At 40.2% G+C, this 24141-nt stretch overlaps 1 protein-coding gene across 1 annotated transcript in view; it reads right to left on the bottom strand.

Moving 5' to 3' along the window:
- The window catches only part of LOC138143769 (protein mono-ADP-ribosyltransferase PARP14-like), a 76562-nt gene extending 54626 nt beyond the window's left edge, over positions 1-21936 (bottom strand). The window contains exons 1-4 of the mRNA XM_069065044.1: positions 21463-21936; positions 6136-6266; positions 1132-1165; positions 297-545 (exon numbers count right to left, since the gene is read on the bottom strand). Coding sequence (XP_068921145.1) covers positions 297-545; positions 1132-1165; positions 6136-6266; positions 21463-21652 — 604 coding nt within the window. The 5' untranslated portion in view covers positions 21653-21936. The remainder of the gene's footprint in view (positions 1-296; positions 546-1131; positions 1166-6135; positions 6267-21462) is intronic.
- Positions 21937-24141: the final 2205 nt, after the last annotated feature.

Here is a 24141-nt window from a genome sequence, read left to right as displayed (position 1 = left end):
TCACAAAGAAAGTAAGTCTCAAAGACAATAAGTGATGTGCCCAGGATTGCAAAACTAGTATCCAAGATAGGATTTGAACTCAGGCCTTCCTGAGTCCAAATCCCCCATTCTGTCCACTATTACCACCTAGTTACCCAAGGTTTCAAAGTTTTCTCTTATTGACGGACAGAAAGAATACTAGATATGGCCAGAAAGGGCATTTCAAGGATGGCCCACTTTTTCACTAATCAGAATTTTAAGGCATAACACAGAGACTATTGGCGGATGAATATTTTCTATTTTTTATTCAGTCTTACCAATGTGTTTCAGGAAGGTAAACACAGCAGTTTGTGCTTCTGGTATGACTTCTACTTCAAAATCTCCTTCGGTTTTTGACAGACCACTAATGTTCTCCACCAGCAAAATTAGGAGATACTCGTTCTCTAGATCTTGGAGATTTTTGAGTGCAACCAAAGAGGGAACATTTTCAGAGCCTTTGGACACATCCTCTGTCTCATCCAATCTTCTGTCCATTGGGAGTTTTGTGTCCTGGTCTTCTGATACATCTAGTTTTAAGGACACAAAAACATCCATAATGGGGATCACAAGCAGTCTTGCCAGAGTGAGAGGTTATAATGCATGCCTCTCTTTATATCACTTTCTAATATATTGAGTAAACCAGATGAAAACAGATGTTCCCTGTAACTAAAAAGAGAAATGAGCTTGCTCAGAAAATCCAACAATCTCTCAGTCAAATATTTGCTTTAGATTGTTTTAAATTTCCCATCAATGGGAGTTCTCCTTGTGCCCAGTAGGAGGAGAAACTCAATTAAAAAACCCAATAGCTGGACTTCATCCACAAACCGTAGCTAATTGTGAAAAAGGAAAGAGAAACCCCAACATCCAGATCTTCTCAGGGAAAGAAAGAGAAACACAGTTGGGAGGAAGGATGGTTTAATGTGGAATTATGAAGTAGAAAATTGGATTGAAATGAACACATTCAGATTTGTTTGCTGGTTCTCACCATTCTTGCCTTGAAATCCTAAGTCATTCATGTACAAGACTACTGAAAATCAGGTAAAGCAATGCTGACATTTAATGAGGAAAAACAATTTACTTCCTGCATGTACATCAGATTAATCAGGATATTACCTTGTTCTTGGGGTCTGTCTTTGATCTTGGATTCCTAAGACCAAATAAAAAACAAGCATTAAGTAGAATTCCTTTACACATATGAGACATGTTTGGGATCAGCCTAGAATACCTACACAAAATAACTATACTCTATTCCGTAGTTACCTAAGATCAACAAATTTATAATGCAAGAAAGACAAAAATCCTACTGTACCTATTCCCTGATCAGCTTACACCTGAAAGAACTGTGTTCACTTCTGGAGCCCATATTTAAAGAGAGAGTTTCACAAAGTGATAAGTATTCTTAGCAAAGTTATCAGAAGAGAAGGTAAAGAAACAGTCTACTAGGCTGAGCAAAGGAAACAGGAGTAGGGACTAGACAGAGAAATACAGGAGAGGTGTGGGCATGACATGGTCCTTCATACTCTAGGTGAGGCTTCCTGCTAAGATGGCTCATTGAAAGAGTTAGACAACCTAGTTCCCACATTACTGTACTTCAACAAAACCCTGAAGATCTCAAGAGACTGAAGAGTGATTTTTAAAATCCAATGAGAGATTTGGGGTGGGATGGGGGGGCGGAGTCAATATGGCTGAGTAGAAACAGGACTTCTGCGGGTCTCCTACTTCCACCTCTTCCAATTCATGTAAAAAGTGACTCTGAACAAACTTTGGAGCTACAGAACCCACAAAATGACAAAGAAAAGCTAATCTCCTGCTGAGGACAGCCCAACAGGCCGGAAGGAAGTGGCCAGTGCAGCACTCTGGAAGTTGAGCCCAGCCCCGCACCAGCCAGAGGTTTTAGCCTCAGGGAGGCCACAACCAACCTCCAGCTGGAGGGACTTCAGATCACCAGCAGCTGTGGTGGTTCAGAATTATCGACCCATAGATGCTAAGGACAAAGTAAGAGGTCAGTGCAGTGTGGACTTTGTGAACCAGGAGTTCGGGAGTGCAGTTAGGCCTTTACCTCCTGGAGGGAGAAGCAGCTGAGGTGCTGTGGCCAGGCAGCAGTCACCACATGGCTGCTTCAGAAATCCTGGTCTGCAGATTGTAGGGGGACCAAGCAACCAGTTTGAGGCATAATCACTCTTGTTTTAACCTGCTTGGGTCTGGATTGCTGTCTAGGTTGGAGGTCCTGGAGGGCATGACCAGTTTGCCAGAGCATGCAGAGGCTTCAGAGAAGGAACCCAACTAATACCTCCAGCAGCTGGGAAAACCCCAGCAATTAGGACAAAGGTCCCCCCCTCTGGTAGCAGAGTTCTTCTGTGGTAAAAAGCTCAAAATTTTATATTATATTATATTAATTATAGTATATTATAGTATAGTATAGTATATATTTATTTTATTTTATTAATTTATTATTATATTTTATTATTATATATTTATAATGTAATTATATAATATAATAATATTACATTATATCCAGGTTCCGGATTTCCCAGATCAAGGAGAAAATATTACAAGCAGCCAGGAAGAAAAAATTTGAATACCGTGGAAACACAATCAGGATAACACAGGATCTGGAAGCTTCTACACTAAGGGATCAAAGGGCTTGGAATATGATATTCCAAAGGTCAAAGGAGCAGGGATTAAAACCAAGAATCACCTATCCAGCAAAAATGAGCATCATGTTTCAAGAGAAAATATGGTCATTCAATGGAATAGAGGACTTTCAAGCATTCTTGATGAAAAAAACAGATTTGAATAGAAAATTTGACATTCAGATACAAGAAGCAAGAGAAGGTAAACAGGGAAAAGAAATCATAAGGAACTTATCAAAGTTGAACTATTTACATTCCTACACAGAAAAATGATAATTGTCATTTATGAAACACTTCTCAGTATGAGAATAGTTGAAGGGAATACAAATGTATATGTGTGTATGTATGTGTGTATATATGTATACATACATATGTCTATATAGGAGGGTATATGGGCATATGAATACATATGTGAGCATGTGTATATATGTGTACAGGTATACATAGACAGAGGGCACAGGACCAGTTGAATAGGAAGGGATGATACTTAACGGTGAAATTAAGAGGTGAGAGAGGAATATAATGAGAGGAGCTGGGGAGAGATAGAATGGGGTAAATCATCTCATATAGAAGAGGCAAGGGAAAACTGTTACAATGGAGGGGAAGAATAGGAAGGCAAAAGGGAATGAGTGAACCTTATTCTCAATGAATTTGGCTTAAGGAGGGAATGACATAAACACTAAATAGAGTATCTCACCCTACAAGAGAGTAGGGGGGAAGGGATGAGAAAGGGGATGATGGAAGGGAAGGTAGGCTGGGGGGGAGGGAAGTTGGAAGCAACTACTTTTGAAAAGGGACAGGATCAAAGTAGAGAATAGAACAAGTGTGGGGTGGGATGGGATGGAGGGAAATATAGTCAGTCTTTCACAATATATCCACTATGGAAATGGTTTGTATAGCTGCACCTATATAACCTATATTGAATTGCTTATCTTCCCAGTAAGGGTGGGTGATGAGGGAGGTAGGGAAAGAATCTGGAATTCAAAATTTTAAAATCAAATGTTTAAAAAATATGTATTATTATTGTTATTTATTTTACATGTAACTGAGAAATAAGGTATACAGGCACTGGGACATAGAGCACTACTAGAAAGTCGGAGGGGGATGGGGGAAGATATAGGAGAGAGCAGATTCAGGGAAGGGATATTCAGTGGGATCATTGTTTTGGGGTGGTGGGTAGGGGAAAATGGGGAGAAAATTTGTAACTCAAAATTGTGTGGAAATGAATGATGTAAACCAAAAAAATTAAAAAATATAAACTACAAAAAAAATCCAATGAAAACTATAGTAAATAACTTTTTCCTCACCAGAGCTGAATGTTGTGTCAATCGGAATCCAATGGCAATAAGAAAAATGACCTCCAGCAAAGCCTTTGTGCCCAGTTATGGGCCAGAGGCACACACAGCCTACCAAGTTTTAAGACTAGAGGCAGCAAGAATAAAGGGTTCCCCAAGAATGCCCTGGAGTGGACAAATCTGAGGAGCCAGAAATAACCCTAAATATCCAATGTTGTGAATCTGAAAGATCCAGGGAGGGGTTGAGGAGAGGGTCAGCCTCCAGGAAGTAGAGATGAATATAAAAACCCAGGTGACCTAAAGGAAGACCAAGCAGAAAAGGCCACATCACCCAAAAGCCAACAATGAAATGGAGCTGGCAGTAAGCTGTAATTTACGAATTAGAACTGGCAAGATGAGTAAATCAAATATAAAATATTACCAATATAAAAATTATTGCAAACTTAAAGATTCCCTCCCAAAAGGAGGGAGTAACTTTAAAACAGCCACCAGCAGAGACTCAAATGAAAAAAAAAAATTCTTCTCAAAGACTAACTACGTAAATACCTAACAGAAATGAAGCAGGGGGTGATTTTTAAAATATTTTTAAGGCTCTGAAAGAAAAAACTGGAAAGGGAAGTAGTAAGTCTTCTCTAAATAACAGTTGGTAGCACAGTGGAGAGAGGGCTGGACCTGGAATTAGGAAGATCTGAATTCAGACACTTTCTAGCTGGGTGAGTCACTTTAGCTCGGCAAGCCTCAGTTTCCTTATGTGGAAAATGGGGATAATAGTAGCCCCTACCTTCCAGGGTTGTTGTGAGGATTAAATGAGATAATTATTTTAAAGTGTTTTAGCACAGTCCCTGGTACATAGTAAGTGCTAAATAAATGTTAGCTTTTATTATTATGAAACCTAGAATAGATGAAACAGAAGGCAATATTGACATGATGCCTAGATTAAAACAAAGTCAAAATACTGAAAAAATTGAAAAGTTATGATGCCCAACATAAAAAAAATGGAACTAGAAAACAGGTCAAGGAGAAATAATTTAGAAATCTTTTGACTTTCCACATGATAATAAAAATAAAATGTCTGGAAATAATTTTCCCAATAAATTTCATTTATGTGAAAACTGCCCCAAATCTATAGAACAAGAAGTCTAAATAAAGATGGAAAAGAATCCACCCATAATGTCATTGAAGAAAACTCAAAAGGAAAAGTCTCAGGAATATGGAAGCCAAAAATTCAAAGAGGTTAAGTGACTTGTCCAGCCAGCAAGTGTCAGGCTGGATTTGAACTCAGGTCTTACTGACTATGCTTTCCTTACTCAGCCATCTTGACTGTCATGGGAATTTGTTTTGCTTGTTTATTAATATTTTTACAAGTGTCTTGCTTTTCTTTTTTAATGGGGAAGAGAAAAGAAAGAAAAATAAATGCTTGTTTTTTTTTTATTTGAGGAGAGGGTCAGCCTCCAGGAAGTGGACATGAATATAAAAACCCAAGTGACCTAGAAGACCAAGCAGAAAAGACCACATTACCCAAAAGCCTACAATGGAGTGGAACTGGCAGTAAGCTCTAATTCAGGAATTAGAACTGGCAAGATGAGGAAATGAAATATTTTAAAAATTGAATTGAACCGAATTCTCCATAGCGAGTTCTCCATACATGTTCTAAGTTTGAAAATTAAGATATTCATTGCTTTTTTCTTTCTCTAAATACATTTATCCCACTCAGAGCTCCTTCAATTCAACAAGCATGTATTAGGCACCTATTTTCTGTAAGGTATCTAGGTATTCAGTATACAAAGAGGAAAATGTTCCTACCATCAAACTTATATTGTCCTTGGAGGATAAAAGAGAAATAAGTAAATACAAAATGTATACTAAATAAAACAAAGTGATTTTAAGAGGTAAGGGCATCTAATACCTGGGGGGAGGAGAGTGGGAGTGGCACCTGAGCTATATCTTGAAGGAAGACAGGGATTCTAGGAGGCCAAGAAGGACCCAGGAATGTGCTGGTCTTAGTTTTCTATTCCCTCTACAACCTTGTTTTAGTTTCTTAACCTCTATAAGCACTCGCTTTTTTCAACATGGCCAAGAATTCTCGTTTCTCTCTTTCATTGTTCTCCTGCTTCCAGATAATGAATCCCTGCCCAGATGCCTGAAAAAATATGCCTCTTCCTTTTTGATCACATGTAAGATATATTTACTTCCGTTGGGGTTTCTTCTTCTTTGCCTTCATCCACATCCTTTGCTGTAGGCAATCTGACAGTGAGCTTCAACTTTTTTCCTCCCGGCAATTCTAACTCATGGTTCTCTCTCTTCAGCACTTGTTGCCCAACTGAAAAATACAAGTGAAACCAAGATTATGACATGGTGATCTTTAAAAAGGACACGTGTTTTGCTGGCTTTAAACCCTATTTTTATTGATATCTTTTGCTTCTCCACTAGCTCTATTTTCAAATATCATTCCCCCTCCCTTATCCAGTGTGAAACACACCTTGTAACAGTGAATAAAAAATGAAGAGGGGAAAAGAAGTTTGACAAAATCAACTAACTCTGCTCATGATATCTGCAATATTCTATACCCATCGTCCTCTGTAAAGAATAGACTGAAGGGCATTTTCTCAACTCTTCTCAACCTTGAACTTGGTCATTATTACAAAGGAAATGACATTCTAAAATGTCCACATGTTTAAAGTTAGATATTCTAGTTATGCATAGGCTCCATATATGCATACTACATATATGCAGTACTTACAATATGTCAGGCATTGTGCTAATCACTTTATAATTATTATCTCATTTGATTCTCATAACAACCCTAGGAGATAGGTTCTATTATCATTCCCATTTTATAAATGAGAAAACAGAGGCAAACAGAGATCGAGTGACTGGCCACCATCACACAATTAATAAGCATCTGAATCTGATTTTATGCTTAGGTCTTCCTGACTCCAGGACAGCACTGATAAAGTAAGTCTCCATATACACTGAAATATTTAGAGTGGCACTTTATGTGGCAGTAAAGCACTGAAAATAAAGTAGATAGCTGTTGGGGAATGAGTAAACAAATTGTGGTACATGAATTAATGGAATATTACTATGCTGTAAGAAATGACAAATGTGAAAAACACGGAGAAGCATGGAAAGACATATGAACTGAGGCAAAGTGAAGTAAGCAGAGCCAAGAAAGAATAGATATACAATGACTACAAGAATATAAAGTGGAACTAAAAATGTAAAATTGTACATAGTTAATTGAAAATTAACACAAAAAACTCAAAATGAATGTAGAAAGCAGAAGGAATCAGACAAGCAGAACAGATGTGAAAGTTATGTGCTGAATTTATTATAATCTTAAGAAGAAAGAATAGCTGTACGGAGCGGCCAGCTAGCACAGCAAGTAAGAGCACCGGCTCCAGTGTCAGAACGACCTGGAGATCGAATCCCGGGCTCAGACACTTAGCACCCACCCAGAAACACCTGGCCGTGTAACCTTGAGCAAGTTACTTAACCCCAATTGCTTAGGGGCGGCCAGGTGGCTCAGCGAGCAAGAGCACCGGCTCCAGTGTCGGGATGACCTGGATCAAATCCGGGCTCAGATACTCAGCACCACACCCAGAAATAACTGGCCGTGTAACCTTGAGCAACTTACTTAACCCTGATTGCTTAATAAAAAAAAAAAATAAAGAAAAAGAAAAAGAAAGAATTGCTGTACATAAGCAAGTTTCAAAGTTTCGTGTTGGCCCCAGAGAAGAGATATAACAAGAAAACCCTTATCCATTTCTTTACAGAGTTGCAGGGTGGGAAAGAAGGTGTGCTGGTTCTGTGAATATGAACCATTGTATATATTGTCAATTTTTTGACACATGAATCAGTTTTGTTAACTTTTTCTTTTACTCCTCTTGTTATTTCTTCCCTTTAAAAAGTTCTTTGTTATAAAGATATCTAGGAGGAGAGATAAAGGGGGAAATAGAAGCAATGTTTAAAAGAGAATATTAAATATTTTTATGAGGGGTGGCCAGATAGCACACTGAGTAAGAGCACCGGCCCCAGAGTCAGGATGACCTGGGATCGAATCCGGGCTCAGACACTTAGCACCCATCCAGAAACACCTGGCTGTGTAACCTTGAGCAAGTTATTTAATCCCAGTTGCTTAAGGGCGGCCAGGTGGTGCAGTGAATAAGAGCACCGGCCCCAAAGTCAGGATGACCTGGGATCGAATCTGGGCTGAGATACTTAACACCACACCCAGAAATAACTGTCCGTGTAACCTTGAGCAAGTTACTTAACCCCAATTGCTTTAAAATATATATATATTTATGAAAACATATTGCCTATATTACTTTTCAATGCCATACTTATTCAGTGCCAAACCCAGCAAACTTATTTATCTCCTTGTAGAGATAGAAAAAAACAATAAATTTCATCTGGAGAAACAAAAGATCAAGAGTTTAATGCAAAATAATGATAAAAAGTGGAAATATACCAGACGTTAAACTGTACATAAAAATGGTAATCATCAAAACTATTTAGTGGAGAAGTTTTATCTATGAAATAGATTATGTATAGAACATGGAGAAGTAAATGAAAATAGTAGAAAATAATAAGGTCAATAAAGATCCTAACTCCTGGAGTAAGGACTCACTATCAGACAAAAACTGGTTGGAAAAGTGCGGGGGGAAATGTCTGCTTGAAATTAGGTATAGATCCAATCTCTCACACCATAAACAGAGATACGCTTTAAATGGATACATGCCTTAGATAAAAAATAAATGAATAAACAAAATGGAGATATAAGGGAAAAAAAAAGATCTTTTTCAATTATGGATATGGAAGCATTTAACAGCCAAAAAGATCACTGTACAAAGATTTTTCTTGCCTCTTTTATGTGAGTTAATTAACTCATTCTATCTCTCCCTTTCTCCTTCTCCCAATATATTCCTCTCTCATTCTTAACTTTATTTTTTAGATATCATCCCTTCATATTCAATTTACCCTGTGCTCTCTGCCTGTGTGTGTGTGTGTGTGTGTGTGTGACTCTGTGTGTGTGTATGTGTGTGTGCATTCCCTCCAACTACCCTAATACTGAAAAGGTCTCATGAGTTACAAATATCATCTTTCCATGTAGGAATGCAAACACTTCAACTTTAATAAGTCCCTTGTGATTTTTCTTTCCCCTTTACCTTTTCATGCTTCTCTTGATTCTTGTATTTGAAAATCAGATTTTCAATTCGGCTCTGGTCTTTTCATCAAGAATGCCTAAAAAAGTCCTCTATTTCATTGAATATTAATTTTTTTCTCCTGAAGTATTATATTCAGTTTTGCTGGGTAAGTCATTCTTGGTTTTAATCCTAGCTCCTCTAACCTCCAGAATATCATATCTCAAACCTTCTGATCCCTTACTGTTGAAACTGCTAGACCTTGTGTTAGCCTTATTGTATTTCTACAATACTCAAATTGTTTCTTTCTGGCTACTTGCAATATTTTCTCCTAGACCTAGGAACTCTGGAATTTGGCTACAACATTCCTAGGAGTTTTCCTTTTGGGATCTCTTTCAGGAGGCAATCAGTGGATTCTTTCAATTTCTATGTTACCCTTTGGTTCTAGAATATCAGGCAGTTTTCCTTGATAATTTCTTAAAAGATGATGACTAGGCTCTTTTTTTGATCATGACTTTCAGGCAGTCTACCAATTTTTAAATTATTTCTCCTGGATCAATTTTGCAGGTCAGTAGTTTTTCCGATGAGACATTTCATGTTGTCTTCTATATTTTCATTCTTTTGATTCTGTTTTATAATATCTTGATTTCTTATAAAGTCATTAGCTTCCATTTGGTCCATTCTGATTTTTAAGGAATTATTTTCTTCAGTGAGCTTTTGGACCTCCTTTTCCATTTAGCCAATTTTGCTTTTTAAAGCATTCTCCTCACTGGCTTTTTGGACCTCTTCTGTCATTTGGGTTAGTCTATTTTTAAAGGTGTTATTTCCTCAGTATTTTTTAGGTCTCCTTTAGCAAGCTGTTGACTTGTTTTTCATGATTTTCTTACATCACTCTCATTTCTCTTCCCAACTTTTCCTCAACTTCTCTTACTTGATTTTCAAAAGTCTTTCTGAGCTCTTCAATGGTCTGTGGAAATTTGATTTTGTCTTCTCCTTCTGGTTGTATATTTTGATATTCTTTGTTACAAAAGTAAGATTCTATATTTTGAGTTTTTTATACTATTTTCTAATTTTCTTAGCTAAATACTTGAGTTTCTAAGTTTTTGTCAAGATAGCACTCTGTTTCCAGTGGGGGTGGGGGTGGGTGTACTGTCCCAAGCTTCAGGGGTTGTATACAGCTGTTTACAGAGATTCTTCTAAAGACCTGTAAATTTTAAGCTCTTCCAAGGTGGCACAGTCAAAGGAAAGGGGTTCCCTCCTTTCCTGACCTGTGCTCTGGCCTTTGAGTGACCACAAGCACTCTTTTCTGCTTTGGAACTGTGAAGAGGATTCCCTTTCCACTGAACCACAGGCTCTACCACACCAGTGCTCCTCCCCACCCCAGGAATGGCACCAAAGATCACGACCCAGATCCAAGCAGGGCAAAGAGAAGAGAATCCTGCCTCAGTACCAGCAAAGAGATTCCTACAATTGCCCTCTGATCAACTCCTTGATCACCCCACTGTCTGTGGGCTGGGAGCTCCAGAAGCAGCTGCTGCTGCTGCTACCACTGCTACCTCCACTGACCCACGGCTGGGGATGGACCACATTCCTTTCTCATTCAGGTCTAACAGAGTTTTTCCATTGACATTCTATGCTATATTAAGTGTTTGTGGGCTGAAACATCTGGAAACCACTACAGTTTTCAGTGATTCAGTCCTCTGAGGCCTGCTCCAGACCCATCTATTACAACATGGTCCATGGTGGACTGAGCTCTGCTCCTAGCCTGGTGTGATAGACCCTATCTGTTGACCTTCCAGGACATGCTGGGCTGGAGATTTGCTTCACTCCATCATTTCATGGGTTCTGAAGCTCTAGCATTTGTTTAGAGGCATTTTCTATAGGTATTTGGAGGAATTTGGGGGAGATCTCAAGCAAGTTCCTGCTTCTACTCCATCCCCAGCAAGAATTCTTGAAATAGTTTAAACATAAATAAAATGAGTGGTAGGAAAAACTGAGAAAAGAAGCAAGAGTAAGGCAGGAAAAATTATGTAAAGACAATTAATAGCTTGGTAAAAAAGACACAAAAAAAAATGAAGAAAATAGCACTTTAAGAGGAAAAATTGGCCAAATGGAAAGAGAGGTACAAAAACTCATGAAGAAAATAATTTCTTAAAGATTAGAATTATACAAAGTGAGAGGTGATCGCTCTATGAGACATCAAGAACAGAAAAGACAAAAGAATTTCAGAGAAAGTGGAAAGACTTACATGCCCTGACACAGAGTAATGTGAGTAGAAGCAGGAGAATAATTTCTACAATATTGACAACATTATAAGGAAAAAAAGTGAAAGAGTTAAGAATATTGATCAATGCAATGACAATCATGATTCCAGAGACTCACCTCCTGACAGAGATGATGGACTCAAGTTACAATATAAAAAAAGATGTATTTTTCAGACAAGACAAGTGTAGGAATTCATTTCCCTAGGAATGCATATCTGTTACAAATGTTTTTTTTTTCTTTTTACTTTGGTGGAGGAAGCAGGGAGATAAATAAATACAAAAGAAATAAAAGAGGGTCATTGAAAGAAATCCAGAAGGAATCACAGACAAGCAGAACAGATTTGAAAGTTATATGTTAAATATGCTCTAAATGACAGAAATTTGAAATTTCTTGCACAATCTTCTTTTTTTCTGTTCTACATGTACATGGTAATGTTAGTTTTAATGTTTGTTAGTAGCATAATTTTTTAATTAAAAAGAGTTGCTGAATGAATCTACTATAAATGTGTGCTACTCAATAGCAATTACGCCCTCACAGCTGCAGACCAAATATTCTCACCCCTCTCTTCCCAGCATGCTTCTCATAAAGGCTATGTCCAACCTTCTCCCTTCTGGAGGCAACCCTCAGCTCTATCTTGATTCCCACCCCCTCCATAATCTTTATCATTCCTAAGCTTCACCTTGAAACTTGTATTAATTCTCCCACTCTCTCATTTCACCTTTGATTTCACGCTGTAAATTAGACCTCCTGATCCCTACAATCTCCTTTCAACTTTGCTCCATTCAACACTTTCATTTTCTCTTTCATCTTTAATTTCTCTCTCTATGTTGGCTTGTTTTCCTCTGCTAATCAATATGTTGTTTTGCTCTATCCTGAAACAAGCAGATGAACAAACAGGAAATTTTCACCTTGATTCCGTTATCCATTCAAAAGATTATCCTATGTCTCTCTTTTTAACTGTTAAACTTTTCTTTTTTTTTTCCAAATGATTTATTAACTTCTGATTTACATCATTCATTTCTGCCATATTTTGAGTTACAAATTTTCTCCCCATTTTTCCCTATCCACCACCCCAAAATAGCACTCCCACAGGATATCCCCTCCTCCAATCTGCTCTCTAACACATCTTCTCCCATACCCCTTTCGACTTTTCCGGGGGATCTCTATGACCCAGTGCCTGTATATCTTATTTCCCAATTACATGTAAAAATAGTATTAAAAATAGTATATATATTTAAACATTTGATTTTAAAACTTTGAATTCTAGATTCATTCCCTTCCTCCCTTGTCACCCACCCTTACTGGGAAGATAAGCAGTTCAGTATAGGTTGTACATGTATAGCTAATGCAAAACAATAACATAGTAGATATATTGTAAAAGACTGACTATATTTCCCTCCCTCCTATCCCACCTCCCACTTGTATTCTCTACTTTGATCCCTTCCCTTTTCAAAAGTGGGTGCTTCCAACTTCCCTCCCCACCAGCCTGCCCTCCTTCCCATCATCCTCGCATCATCCCCTTCCCCCCTACTCTCCTGGAGGGTGAGATACCCTATTTAGTGTGTATTTCATTCACTCCTCAAGCCAAATTCAATGAGAATAAGGTTGACCCATTCCCTTTTGCCTTCCTATTCTTCCCCTCCATTGTAATTATTTTCCCTTGCCTCTTCTATATGAGATAGTTTACCCCATTCTGTTTCTCCCCATCTCCTCTCATTATATTCCTCTCTCCTCTTAATTTCACCTTTTAAGTATCATCCCTTCTTGTTAAATTGGTCCTGTGCCCTCTATCTATGTATACTTGTAAGCATATATACACACATTCACATATGTATTCATATGCCCATATACCTTCATATATAGACATATATATATATATATATGTATGTATGTATGTATATTTCTATTCCCTTCAACTACTGAGAAAGGTTTATAAATTACAATTATTCTTTTTCCATGTAGGAATGTTAATAGTTCAACTTTGATAAGTTCCTTATGATTTCTTTTCCCTGTTTACCTTCTCATGCTTCTCTTGCTTCTTGTATCTGAATGTCGAATTTTCTATTCAACTCTGGTTTTTTCAGCAAGAATGCTTGAAAGTCCTCTATTCCACTAAATGACCATATTTTCCCCTGAAACATGATACTCAGTTTTGCTGGGTAGGTGACTCTTGGTTTTAATCCCAGCTCCCTTGACCTCCAGAATATCATATTCCAAGCCCTTTGATCCCTCAGTGTAGAAGCTGCCAGATCCTGGGTTATCCTGATTGTGTTTCCATAATATTCAAATTGTTTCTTCCTGGCTGCTTGTAATATTCTCTCCTTCATCTGGGAATTCCAGAACCTGGCTATAATATTCCTAGGAGTTTTCTTTTTGGGATCTTTTTCAGGAGGTGATCGGTGGATTCTTTCAACCTCTGTTTTGCCCTCTGGTTCTAAAACATCAGGGCAGTTTTCTTTGAGAACTTCCTGGAGGATGATTTCTAGGTTATTACTTTGATCATGGCTTTCAGGTAGTCCAATAATTTTTAAATTATCTCTCCTGGATCTATTTTCCAGGTCAGTGGTTTTTCCCATGAGATATTTCACCTTGCCTTCTATTCTTTCATTTGTTTGGATCTGTTTAACAGCATCTTGATTTCTCATAAAGTCATTAGCTTCCATTTGCTGCAATCTAATTCTGAAGCAATGATTCTCCTCAGTGAGCCTTTGAGATTCTTTTTCCATCTGGCAAACTTGGCTTTTTAAGGCATTCTTCTCCTCATTGCCTTTTTGAGCCTCTTTTGCCATTTGAGTTAGTCTATTTTTTAAGGTAGTATTTTCTCAGTCAGGCTGTTGACTCTCATTTTGTAATTTTCTTGCATTGTTCTCATTTCTCTTCCCAATTTTTCTTCCACTTCTCTTATCTGCTTCTTAAGGTCCTCTATGACCTGTAACCAGCTCCTATTTTCCTTTGAAGCTTTTGGTACAGGAGTTCTGACTTCACTGTCTTCCTCCTGTTCCATGCTTTGCTCCTTTTTGTCCCCAAAATAGGAGTGTAATGTTGGAATCTTCTGTCTGCTTTATTTCCTTTGCCTGGTCATGTTGCCCCTCAGTCACTTGACCCCTGGGCTTTTTTTGCCACAGTGGGACTCTGCCACCAGACAGGGGAACTTTCGTCCCAAATGCTGGGGTTTTTTCAGCTGCCAGAGGTATTAGATGGCTGCCCTCTCTGAGGCCTCCACATGCTCTGGCAAGCTGGACACATGCCCCAGGACCTCCACCCTAGACTGCAATCCAGCTCCAAGCAGGTTAAAGCAAGAGCAATCACCTCTCAGACTGGTCCTTGGTCCCCCTACAGTCTGCAGGCCAAGAGCTGAAGCTGCCACATGGTGCTGGCTGGCACAGCTGCTCAGCGGCTTCTCTCCCCGGGGACAAAAGCCACGCACTCCTACTTACTAGGTACCAAAGTCCAGACTGCACTGACCTCTCACCTTGTTCTTAGAATCTATGTGTTGATAAATCTGGAAATGGCCACAGCTGCTGCTGATCTGGAGTTCCTCCAGTCCACAGCTGGTCAGGCTTGCCCTGGGGCTAAAGCCTTGGTGTGGGGCTGGGCTCAGCTCCCAGAGCACTTCGATGGCCACTCCTCATCGGGAGGTTAGCTTCTCTGTGTTGTTTTGTGAGGTCTGCAGCTCCAAAGTTTGTTTAGAGTCCCCTTTTTACATGGTTTGGGGAAGGTGGAAGCCGGAGCTGCGGGAAGGTTCTGCTTCTGCTCTGCCATCTTGACTCTGCCAACTGTTAAACTTTTCACATGTGCAACCTATCACTTTTTCTTTATGTACTTATTTTTTGGGATGAATTCCTACATACCACTGTACTGAATTTGTTCTCTCTGGGTTTGCCATGACTTCTTTTTTTTTTTAAACCAACAACAGTATTTTATTTTTTTTCCAATTACATGTAAAGATAGCTTTCAACTTCCATTTTATGAGGTTTGGAATTCCTGATTTTTCTCCTGTCGTCCCCTCCCTTCACTCCTCTCTATGATGTCAGGCAATCTGATATAGGTTATACATATGCAATCATATTAAACATATTTCCACATTAGTCATGTTGTGAAAGTAGAAACAGAAAAAAAAGGGAAAAACCATGAAAAAAAATGAAAATAGTATGCTTCAATTTGCATTTAAACTCCATAATTCTTTCTCTGGATGGTAGAGGCAGGACTTGAACCCAGATACTCTCTAGATATATGTTCCCCCAACACCTTTGAAAGTATTAAAAAAAAATTTTTTTTTTGCTTTGTATCATAGTTATTTTCAGCAAGTGACTGAGTCCATTATAAGGATCAGTAGTTAATGATGCTTCAAATGATTTCTTTCCCAGACTGTCACTCTAGCCTTAATAAGTTTCTGTGATTCTGACAGATTCTCCTCCTGGATCAAAACATAAGGAGTGTTTGCCCCTTCAATCCCTCCCCCAGTCAGGAGTAAATGTTGGAGCAGGAATAGAAATCCCCCTCCAGAGGGGTTCAATGGTCACCTAACTGTTGATACTCTGCCTAGGCCATACTGGTAATTTCCCAATCAAAAGACAACATTTCTCTAGGTGACAGGGCTGACTTTAAGGTCATTAAGGACATTAGGTCATAGGTTTAGAGTTATAAGTTGTCATAGTAACCTAAATACTGAACAATCAGAAACTACTGATTAAAAAGAAAAAAGGGGTTTAAGCAGCCTCCTGGTCCATCCTCCTTATTTTACAGATGAGACTGAACTGCAGAGAGTTTAAGTAATGTGCTGAATGTCACAGTGGCTGTAAGGGGAAAAGTAGTGAATCTAACCCAAGGTCCCTGACTCCCATTGGGTCCAATTCTTGGCTCTGCCACTTAATTACATGGACAAATCCCCTCTACATCACTCTATGATTATGCCTTCTGTTTCTCAGACATGACATGCCATCTCTCTGTTCTGTGACTATGCTGGCTGTGACTATGCTGGCTGTCACCCATGAATGGAATGTTCTTCCTCTTCACCTCCACCTCCTGGCTCCCAGCTAGACTCAGCTCAGGCACCACCTTCTGCAGAAAGTCTTTCTTGTCCCCTTTCCACCCTGTTCTTTGTTTTTGCTCCATTTTACTTTGTCCATTTCATCTGAGATTACCTCCTATCTGTTCTAAAAGTATCTTGTAAGAACCTAGTCATTTGCATGTTTCCTCCCCTAAAAGATGAGTTCTGAAGGGCAGGGACCATGTTTTGCCTTCCTTTTGTTTACTCTGAACTTATCACAGTGCCTAGAACACAGCAAGTAATTAACAATACTTGATGACTGCCTGACTTTCTCTCTTCTGGACTCAGTTTCTCTAAATGTAAAATTGGAGAAGTTATTTTAGATGATCTCTAAGGGGTCCTTTTCAATTGTGACATCTGATAAGCTTATTCTTTCCTTTATCTACCCCTCACCTCATGTCAGCATGAACTCCAACCCCTTCCCAGTACTACCCTTCCTCAACTACCTTTCTCATGGTAAAAAAAAGGAGAAGGATCTCAGAGCACAGCATCTGCAGTGTGAGCATACACTCACCCTGTCCAAATCACTGGGGGCTCTGAAAATAGCACTGCAACTTCCTTAGCAACTTCAGGGGTGGGGGGCAGGGAGAAAGGGGCATGTTGGGACCCCAGAGACCAGGAAAGAATTTGATGCCTCAATCCTCCTCTCCAGCCCGGAATCTAATCCCCAGGCTTTGAAAACTTTCTCTTTTGTTTTCCCAGAAGAGTCCCTCCCAAGCTGTTAAGTTTTTGCCCTGTGGCTATAAACAACTTCCCTGTGACTGAGCTCACTGGCCAGTCACAGGCAGGAAGCACCCAGCTTCCCCTTGGCTTTCAGCCCCAGCTTGGCCTTTGAACTTTCAGAAATCAGCATTTACAGCACTTCCCTCCATTGCAAAACAGTCAACTGGAATTGCCCAGTTTTGATTTGATCAAATACCAGATTTGAGCTGAATTCAGTTTGTTTTTCCCCTAAACATCCCTCTTTGGACAGTTTTTTTTAACAATTGCTTTCTGTTTCCTAACTCAGAAAGTCAACCAATATGACAAAGATAAAAAAGGCATGAGGGGAAAAAAAGGCAATTCAACAAAACCAACCAACACATCAGTCAAGTCACAGGACCCCTCATGCCTCCCAATATGACCGTGTCCCTTCCTTTAAAAATCATCCTCACTTGATCCAAGTTCAATCCCTACAAAGTTGCCAAAATGATCTTCCTAAACCTCAGATGACCGTTTCACTCTCCCCTATTATAAACTCCAATGACTCCCTATTACATCCAGGACAAATATAAAATGCTCTTTGGCTTTTATAGACCTTCACAACCTGGTCCCTTCCCAACTTTCCACTCTTCTCCAACTTTACTTACCTACCTTTTTTTTTTTTTTGTCTTTTTGGAGGTGGGAAGGCAGGATAATTGGGGTTAAGTGACTTGCCCAAGGTCACACAGCTAGTAAGTGTTAAGTGTCTGAGGGTGGATTTGAACTCAGATCATCCTGACTCCAGGGCCCGGTGCTCTATTCACTGTGCCACCTAACTGCCCCTGCTCACCTCTTTTTACTTGTTCAACTTCACTGACCTTTTTGTTCCTTTAGCACAAAGCTCCATCTCCTGATTCAGTGCCTTTCCCTATCTGCTCTCCATGCCAGAAGCACTCTGCCTTCCCACCTCTGCCTCCAAGCTTCTCTGGTTTCCTTCTAGGCTCAGCTCAAATACCAAGTTCTGCACAAGGTACCTTCTGCCTCTTCCACCCCTCCAAGTCAATCACTCTATGTGATAATTAAGTGGCCAGGCTGAGATTTAACCTTCTTTTTTTATATAAAAAGGAAGTGGTACCAAGACATGGTCCCCCCTCATTACATTTATATTGTCTGCACTTCAATTTAGGAATGACGCTTCATAGTCAACCATTTTAAGTGTTATGATACTCAGGTACTAAATCAAATTTGAGTAGCAATTTTTGTCAATGCTAGATCTTCTCTGATTAAAAATTGTAATAATTATGCAATTCCTCCCCTCATTATTTTCTTTTCTGTTTCACTGTTCTCTTTCTAATACTCTGGAATCTGTTAAACCGAGCTTCATAAGGAGGTTTTGTAAGGTAGACTTGTCCAACCTGACATAGGGTAGGGCACTAAGGACATAGAATGATAGGGAGCAGAACCTATAGTATTAAGAAGCAAGCTGAGAGGCCGGAGGCCAGAAGGATCAGTGTGACTGGCCCTGCATTTCCCTGCCCCTGGCTGTGTTAGCACAAAGCAATCCTCCTTGTGTTAGTGTTCAATGTAAGTGCCTTACTTCATCCCAACATCAAACCTGAACTATTGGAATGCTAGCTTAGCTCTGGCTCCTACAATCAGGAAAAAGGGCCCAAAGGATTGGTGGGGCTTACAAGAGAGGCCTGTTGATTACAAAGAAAAAAAATGAACAGAGAGAACCTGGGTGGGATTTTGAAATGCTTACACCTGTATGAGATGGAGTAATGTGAAAATGACTTGTCACTGTCTAACTGCTTATTGTTGGTACCCTAATACTTAAACAAATATTTGTTGAATACTACTAGAATCAAAGAGATAGTAAGGTGGATAGATTGCTAGACCTGGGAGTCAGAAAGAACTGGGCATAAAACCTTCCTCAGATACTCACTGTATAATTCTCAGCAAAAGACTTAACCTTCCACTCTCAGTTTTCTCATCCATTAAGTGGGAATAATGGCACCCAACTCACTTTTAGTGTCGGATCTCTATTTAATCTTGTGTTAGTTTGTACATTTTATGTTTTTGAAGATGTTCCTGTTTCTTTTGGTTCTCCATTTGTTAACATCGTCATGGATAGTGGGTTCTGGGCATTCTCTTTATTCTGATTTTTATTGTGAGAATTGGGAAACTTAAAAGGGGCTATTAAGTGGTTAGATTTAGTGATTATGATTACCTTGGGCTGCTAGAGGGCGCTATAGTACCACAGACACAGCAGCAAGGACCACTGCCTGTGAAGAGACCTGCTCTTCTCTCTGTCTCTGTCTCTGTCTCTGTCTCTGTCTATCTCTTTCTCTCTCTCCCTCTGGGAGCAAAGTTATCTGGAAATATTCTTTCTTTACCATTAACTTCACCCTTCCAGTGTCCTGCTTTTTTTTTCCAGCATCCTGTTTTACCACATGGATTATTTTGCTTTCTTTAAAAGAAAGTTTTGGGGCAGCTGGGGGTACAGTGAATACAGCACCCATCCTGGAGTCTAGAGGACCTGAGTTCATACCCCAGCCTCAGACACTTGACACACCCTACTAGCTGTGTGACCTTGGGCAAGTCACTTGAGCCCAATTGCTTCACCTTGCTTTGCCTTCCCCCCTCCAAAATTTTTTTTTAAGTTTGCTATCCACACCTTGGTAGACCAATAATGTTGTACAATATTTCTTAGTTTTATATTTGCTTCATTATCTGTTTTGACTACTTCTGTGCTCTGACATTGCTGCTCAGAATCCTAATATACAGGTAACTAAAGATTTATCTCTTTTCTTCTCTTCTACCTCATTATTATTCATATTTAGAGCTTCACTGAACCTGAACTCCAGATCCATATGAAGGATAAGGGGTGGCAAATCAATCCTGAGAAAATGCAGGGTCCAGTCCACTCCGTCAAGGTTTGGGGAATATAGTGGATAGTGAGAGCCCACACGATCCAGATATAATCTTGGTCAGCTTTTCCCCACCCCAAGAAATAGCTCAGGTCCCTCTAAATTGGCAGTTCTCTTTCTCTACTGGGTTAGTCTTCCCAACTTCTTCCAAGAGTTTGTGAGTCTAAGGATGGTATTGTTGGGAGATTACTGGCTCTCTAGCAACACAGAGGAGGTAAAACCATACAACTATTGATGACGTGCAGGCTCTGGGAGCCCCCTTTAGCTCTCCTTGAATCCTTGGGGTGCAGGCTCTGGGAACCTCCTTGAGCTTTCCTTGGGTCTTCCCACATAGGGTATTTGCTTGAGGCCATAAGCTTCTCACAATGGCTCTGTCCAAACCTTTATTACTAGCTTGGACCTCCATTATCCAGCTACCCCCTCACCCTTGATCCTCCCAAAATATCTATACCCAAATCAACTGTTACACCCTCTAACTGGCCTAGCCAGGTAGCCTCCAGCAACTTCCCACCCTTAATCACTCTGGATTAACATATTAATAATCACACTGGAGTCTGACCTCGCCTGACTCCTTCTGATGACCCTCCCCAAACTCCACCCCTAGATTCCTCCCACAACCTTTCTGTATATAAGACCCCATCTTGCCTCCATGTGGTGTGAGAGCACCATAGAATTTTCTAGCACAGTTGCTGTGTCAGATGATTCTGGCCCTCTTGTCCAAAGGAAGTGTCACAGATACTGAGGTTCCTTAAGAGTCTACCCAATATAGAGAACTTTTAATATATTTTGCTTTTCTTTGGCTGAGAGAAGACGAGTCAAATTTATTCAGCAGGACCTGGTGTGTTGGTATTTTGGGGTCTTGAGCACCCCTAATCCCTATACTTCTACATTTTTATAAAGACCCTCATCATTATGATGAATGTTTATTGATCTGGTACAAAGAGGATTGATCTCTTACCTTCCTTGGTAATCCTGAGCTCCAAAATGAAGGTGAGAGAGAGCCCATATCCAGCCCCACTGAAAACACTGAGTAGAGGCCTCGAAAAGGGGCAGAAATTTATCCCAATAGGGACCTCTAGATGGTACTGGGGCCAGAGTCTTGGAAGAACTGAGTTCCAATGTGACCTCAGACATTAACTAGTCATGTGACCACTGGCAAGCCACTTTGCCTCTGCCTCAGTTTCCTCAACTGTAAGATGGGCATAATAATAGCACCTACCTCCCAGCGCTATTCCAAGGATTAAATGATCTAATATTTGTAAAGAACCTAGCACAGTGCCTGGCACATAGTAGGCTTTATATGAACACCATTTCCCAGTGCCTCTTCTCCTGGCCCAGTTTGGCCTCCACCTTGGTGCCCTCTCCCAGTTCACCCCGTCTCCCGCCAAAGCCTTTCCTCCCACTCTGATTTCTGTCCAGCGGCTCCCCCAGCCCCTTTCTGCTCACCTTCTCTTTCCAAAAACTCTACCCAGAAAGTGCCTTCGGCCGGGCCGGCTTTGACCGTGCACTCGCCTCCCCCAGACTGACGGCGGCTCTGGAAATACTTTTGCAGTTTCCTCTCCAGTCCAGAACAGAGCTTGGGCACCTGGACCAGGACCCTGTAAGGTGGGACGGAGGCAGCGCCGTCAGTGGCCATCAAGACAGCGTCTGGGCTCCTGAGCCGAGGAGCCGGGGCTGCGACGTTTGTTTGCTGGGCTCTGGAGGGGCTAACTGGGGAGCAGAGAGGGCAGAAGCAGCGGTGCAGTCAGCACTCCCTCCTGGCTCCTTCTACCACCCCTCCCTGCCCCGCCCCAGATGGCTTGCAAAGTTTCAGTTTCATTTTCTTAAACTCCTTTCTTGTTGCGATTCACACCCCCATTCCTCTGGTTGTTGCAGGTGAAGCTACGTCAGATAAGCAAATACTGGGGTCGTCCGGCGGGAGGAGACAAAGACCATCCAGGACCTCGCAAGAAGCGCCTCCCCCAGGCTCCCTGCCCCGGCCCCCTTTGCGGACCAGCCAGGAGCTCCTTTCAGCCCCAAAGCTTTAGTCCCAGGCTCATAGATTTAGACAGAGAAGAGAGTTTAGAGATTAGCTAGTTCAACGCCCTAATATTAAAAAGCTGGTAAATGAGACTCTGAGAAGTTACGTCTTACAAAAGGTCCCCCTGGGAAGAGAATAAGCATTTCTATAGCGCTTACCATGTGCCAGGCACTGTGCTAAATGCTTAACAAATAACTCATTTGATCCTGAAAGCCCTTTTGGGGTAGGTGCTGTGAATATCCCATTTGAGGAAACTGAAGGAAACAGAGGTTAAAGTGTCTTGCTTAGGGTCACACAGCTCCTGTCAGAGGTTGGATGGAAATTCAGGTCTCCCTGACACCAGAGCCAGGGCTCTCTGCACTGCGCCACCTAGCGGCCTCTGGGACCGAGGAGCTGAGCTAGGACTTTGACAAGCAGCAACAGTTTACAGTGTCAAATTGTTGTTCTACTAATTATTAAGGTAAAACAGAAACAGCTTTAGTTTTAGTTTAAAGAAAAGAATGTTAGAATATCTGGTGTTGCCTAGATTTGAAAAGCCAGTTTTATTTGGATTTATTATTACCACCTGGATGTTGACCATGTCTTGAAAGACAAACGTTTTATTTTAAATAACTTGTTTGATCCACACTATCCTAAAGGCAACTGCTCAAATATGCATCCCCTCCCAGAACTTTTTATTACATTTGAAATTATTCTGTCAAATTTTAAATGAATTCAGTTGTGTATTGGAGTCAACATCTTTCCAAAAAGAAGATGTTTTGTTAATAGTTTCCTAGCAGAATCTAAGACAGGAGCTAAGGGGAGGGCTGAGCAACCTAAAAAAATAGCTAAAGTGAAAGATTTTTAAAGTTGGTTTTAATAAATATTTGTAACAATATTAGGTAATCACATATGCCAACATACAAAATTTGTGTGCAGAATTTTTTATTTTTTCAGTTGTTATTTGAATTTGCCAGCCTAAAAATGTTCATTCTCTGGTCTAGGGACGTTTATATTAGTGCTATTAAGATTTGGGCTAACTCTCACTGCCTGGCCTGGTTATTGTCATAGCAAGCTAGAATTATATTAAGATCTATTTTGTCAGAGAATTTTAACAGAATAAAGGATCTCTGCAAATGACCTTGAATGGAATAAAAGTGAAAACTTCTCAAGTAACATTCCAGAAATCTGAATAAAATTGTAATAAAGTACCAAAGACTTAGGACTTAGCCTGAGATCCTTGTTCTGTTCCCCTGGTCATGAGCTAAAGGTTTTGCTGAGCTTAGCTAATATGTGGGAAGGGAAAGTACATATTCCTTAAACTTGGCTATGGACTTAGTTTTCCCTCAACCAGCACAAGTTCAGATTTAGAAAGATTACTGTGACCTACAGACCAGTCATTGTGTTCCAAAATCCCCGTGATGCATAGGCATAGGATATTTTCTACCTTCCTGTCACCAGTAGAAGGGTCACCATGACCCAAAAGTTCCTAACACCCCCATTATTTATGAGATATTGTCTGCTTTTATATCCATGTTTTGATTATATTAAGGTAGTTAATAATACTGATGACATAGTTTGTCTGTTTTCATGTCTGCTAGATATGTACCTTGTGCTTTTTGATATTATTGACATTTTCATCTGCAAATGCCAGCAGATTTTTTTTGTGGTTAGATTGTGCACCTCAGTTCCTGATTAACAGGGAACAGGACAGGACAAAGTGGGGGGGAGAAGGGGTGGTCTTTTGGGGTACATAACCAAGCTTTGCATTTTGTATCTTGCCTCTCCTACTAGACTGCTTCTAGTAGCGAGACCGCCCTTCTTGCAAGAAGAAATAATTAAATAAATCCTTCCAGTCTCTACTTGGAGCTATCTCTGCTTATTTTATATTGGGCAAGGGTCTTCTTGTTCCATACAACCTGAATTGGAGAAGCAAATCCTCTAGAAGCTGTTCTGGAACCCCACTCATTCCAGTAATGGAATGCAGGACTGCATCAGAATATGTTTCAGAGACTGGACAACTGTATAAGATGGGATGACACAAGTTGTCCTGCCACAGTTGATATTTCTTTGTGTAATTAGAGGTGGGTTTGCTATAGGCTATCCCTATTGGACTCTGTGTTGTG

This window comes from Petaurus breviceps, unplaced genomic scaffold, assembly GCF_028583685.1.
Source record: "Petaurus breviceps papuanus isolate PSGF00001 unplaced genomic scaffold, PetGlider_PUasm1.0 90654, whole genome shotgun sequence".
Taxonomy (NCBI): domain Eukaryota; kingdom Metazoa; phylum Chordata; class Mammalia; order Diprotodontia; family Petauridae; genus Petaurus; species Petaurus breviceps.
This window is presented reverse-complemented; position numbering and strand designations above follow the sequence as displayed.